This window comes from Sparus aurata, chromosome 2, assembly GCF_900880675.1.
Source record: "Sparus aurata chromosome 2, fSpaAur1.1, whole genome shotgun sequence".
NCBI lineage: Eukaryota > Metazoa > Chordata > Actinopteri > Spariformes > Sparidae > Sparus > Sparus aurata.
In genome coordinates, this window is record NC_044188.1 from 16,952,129 (window position 1) to 16,956,192 (window position 4,064).

General features: G+C 43.8%; 1 protein-coding gene across 1 annotated transcript; it reads left to right on the forward strand.

The window, feature by feature from the left end:
* The first annotated feature begins 287 nt into the window (after positions 1–287).
* rnf26 (ring finger protein 26) lies at positions 288–3,843 on the forward strand. Its single transcript, XM_030407241.1, has one exon. It carries the CDS (start codon positions 774–776, stop codon positions 2,121–2,123), a length of 1,350 nt encoding a protein of 449 aa, XP_030263101.1. The 5' UTR covers positions 288–773; the 3' UTR covers positions 2,124–3,843.
* The last annotated feature ends 221 nt before the right edge of the window (positions 3,844–4,064 follow it).

The following is a 4,064-nucleotide window of genomic DNA, read 5'->3' on the forward strand; positions in this document are numbered from 1 at the left end:
CCTTAACTGATAACCAATAAGAAATATTTACAGTATAATATTATATAGTTAGAAATATTCACTCTGAAGTATTTGCCTGAGGAAAGTCTGTCATCTTTTTACTTATTTATTTATAATTTTTTTTTATTTTGACATTGCCTGGAGTTACTTTTGCATTTTTTTCTCTGTACCTTTTACATTGCATTATTCAACAGCTTTTTGTACATTACAATAGAAACAAATCAAATATGAATAATAAAAAAACTAAATATGACTCGTCTGTGATGTTGCGTAAACTCACCGGAAGTAGTAACAGGTCACATGACACGCCCAAAACAAACATGGCGGCGACAGTAAGGACGATATGCATAACGACTATTTCGCTGCGCTTCTCTTAGTTCCTCCTAATTTCACCGGACTGTTTCACAAATCAAGTACTTTGAAGGGTGACTGTTCAATTAGTTGATTTTTTCCGAAATCGGAGAGCCAAAACGAAACCGGTGAAACTAAACGGAAGTGTCTGCCTCTCATTTGAACTTAAACATCCGCCGCTGTAACGCATGTGTTTACTATGTCAGCTCGTCGTTTCAGCCGAACAAATCTGAGGAAAACATGAAAACTGAACAAGTAACGGTGTAACTTACTGCCTAACTGCTTCGTGTGACACAGGAGAAGCTAACGCTGTGGACAAAATGTAGCTAACGTCTGAATAAATAAAGACGACATGGACTTTGGCATGGAGGCGACCTGAGACCACCGAGAGGTAAACACGGACAGCTACACGACATACTACCATGGGTTTGGTGAACTTTGTATTATCCACCGTTGGAAAATGCCTGGACGCCGTCTGCCTGCTGCTGGACCTGAATTTCCTCGTCGTCCACACCGTGGTGCGGACAATCCTGGCGGTTATACACTTCATACACAGCCTGCCAACCCTCCTCCTTTACTCGGTGCTGGAGCTGGGAAACCTACTCTTGTTTGGCTTGATGTCTATGGCGGAAGCGACGTCGAACATAGCCCAGGGGACCGTCACCATGCTGGGGAGCCTGCTGCTGGCCCTGGAGGGGCTGCTGGAGAGCCTGAAGATGGTGGGCTACCTGTCCATGCACGTCCTGCTTCGTGGGAAGGAGCAGCTGTGTCGAGGTCTACTGTCAGTGCTGGAGGGCTGTGGCATCGCTGTGAGCCTGGTGGTGTATTTTGCAAACACCGTGGTCAACTATGCGCTCATTGCCACCCAGAACATCTACCTGGCGGCGGTCAGTGTGTGGCAGACGGTCTCCAGCCCACTGCAGAAGGTGCTGGAGCTCACGCTGACCTCCTTCACCTTTCTGTACAGCAGCCTGGTTGGGACTTCGGCTTTCCTGTGGTCACCCTGTAAACTAGTGCTGGACTTTCTGGTCTCTCTGGTCCATATGTTTGTCAGCATCTTCATACTGAACATCTATGGCCTCCTACTCACTCTCACAATTGCTTTGACCACCACTGCCTACCTGAACCCAGAGCTGACCCGACAGGCTGCTGCGCGAATTTTGGATTATATGAACTCCTTTCCTGCACTGCGTCGACTTCATCTGGCTCTCCGCCGCCTTGTTTCAGCCTTGCAAAGCATGCCACACTTTATACGTGTCGCCATGCAGCGCCTTCCCAGGATACTCCATCACCTGTACCTGTTAGAGAGAGGACTTTGGCAGCAGCTGTCTCGGCTCAGCAGCCAGCTACGTCTGAGTCTGAGGACACAGCTGCACAGGGACAACAACAACAGAGTAAGAGGCGATGGCGACCCCGGAGAGGAGAGGCGGGATCCACCGGATGGGAGAGCGGGAGATGGAGCCCACCAGGAGATGCTGGATTTAGTTTTCCCCTCCTCAAGCACGGACAGACCACTGAAGAAGCAGTCATCTTCCGGTAAGGATGGTAAACCTCTGCCTGCGGAGAATCTGCTGACTCTGCTGAAGGAGCAGGAGGAGAGGAAGAAGTGCGTGATCTGTCAGGACTGCACCAAGACGGTGGTGCTGCTGCCGTGCAGGCACCTCTGCTTGTGTAGAGACTGTACGAACATCCTGCTGAGGCAGCCCATCTACCAACAGAACTGCCCGCTCTGTCGGCACATGATCCTCAACACTATGGACGTGTATCTTTGAAGGGACCAAGAGACGTGGATCTGTGCGCGTCTGACCACATGGAGCAGCATCTACATTTTAGGTTTTACCACCACTGCAATGTTGTCTGAGTTATGTTTTAACGAGGTTGTGTTAAAGGATAAGTCTGGTAATATTCTACATTTTTCTTTCTGTCAGAAAAAAAGGCAACAAATTGTGTTGCACATCTTTAAAAACAAGTCACAATTATGTAGTTAAATTTTCTATAAGAGAAACAACTGGGCTCTGTAGTTTTTAACAAGTGTGACTCAAACAGGAGTAAACAGTGTAAGCGGGTGTAAACTGACATCTATGGGATTAAATGACAGTAAGAAATAGAAAATATCACCAGACCTATCTAGTGAACTTTTTGAGAACAGTTTGCAAGGAAAATACAGACAATGTCCCAATTTCATACTATCTGCTAACTGTACAAAGCGTGTACTTCTGCTGTGTGTAGTACACTGCTTTTGAGGTTGGTATATAAGAAATGAATGCTGCTGAATCAAACAACATTGTTACAGTGCCACTACAGAACAGGCAGAATGTTTTTCCAAAAACGTAACTGTACTGTTTCACTACCAGTCAGTTGTGTTGGTGCGGCCTCCTCAAGTCTTTTGTCAATGTTTTTGTTTACGTACGCACACTGGCTGCATTATTTAATCCATAATCATTCTGTAGTATGGATTTGGGACCCAGGTGCGTACATGCAAGATGCGCCTGTTTAGATATTCCAGTATTGCCACGTTGAGTCTCAGGTCTCGTAGCCATGGTAACCCGTTAGTGCCCTCCCTGATGCTGAAATGTTTACCACCGCTCCTGTCTTAAAATGTCATGCTTTCAGTGGGCCAAGCTGTGATGAAATACAACTTGGTGCTTTAGCGCACAAGTCTACAAATGATTCCACACATGCTGAAATGTGAACAGCAACACCTTCACCTTTTGTTTTGTTCTGTCGTAACAGCTTTTACTATTTAGAAATATTTCTGTAAGTGATGGCCACTCCAAACAGAGCTATGTATGGAGTAAACAAAGGGTGTTCTGTATTTAAGGAAAAAGTGGTTTGTACTTTTCCAGTCAGGCCTGATAAAATAGAGCTTTATTCCATTTATTTGTTCTATTGATAGGACTTCTTCCAGTCTTCCATCAGAGGCATATTACAGTCACCACCAACACATAATCCATAAAAGGTTTTCCCTTTCCGTTGTCATTGTAATAAAACATTGATTTTTGTGTTGTATAAAAGGACCATAAACTAATAACATTTTGGAATTTAATTTGCTTTTGTTTCTCAAAGTGTTGCTATTGATCAGTGTTTAAAGTTTACAGGGCACTGTTGTGACTCCGCAGCATGTATTATTGTTGATGAAGAGTCAGATCTGTCACACGCCCTCATTTGTTTCTTTATTAATGTTCTTTTTTTTCTTCCTCAGAGTCATTGTATGATTTGATCAGTGCATTGTTTTTGCAGCCTGGAGATGTGTTGCTGAAATTAAGGTTGTAAATGATTTCCGTAGACCAGACTGCAGTCATTTGTAGACTACTCCTCTAGGGTTGCAGTTGAGTGAAAACAGCTCATATGACCATCATCTGCTACTACCGGCAGTTTGTATGACACAGTGTGATACAATGGTATTTGAAGACGTGAATGTAACTTTTTAATAATGTTATGAATGCCTATTAACTGGCAAGTCTTCTTTTCATAATAAAAACAATCAATGAAGCTGTCTCATCTGACCTACCTCATCAGTCAAACATAATCCTTTATAAATTTTGACACAGGACACATGTGGGTACATTAAATACAGATCTACACATGACTTTCTTGATGGATGACTTAAAGGTGAAATATAAGAATATAAGTCACCTGTCAAATTCTGCTTAAAACTATTTTGGGGGCAGCATATCACCAAAGGTACCACCTAATTGCTGCTAACTGAAGAA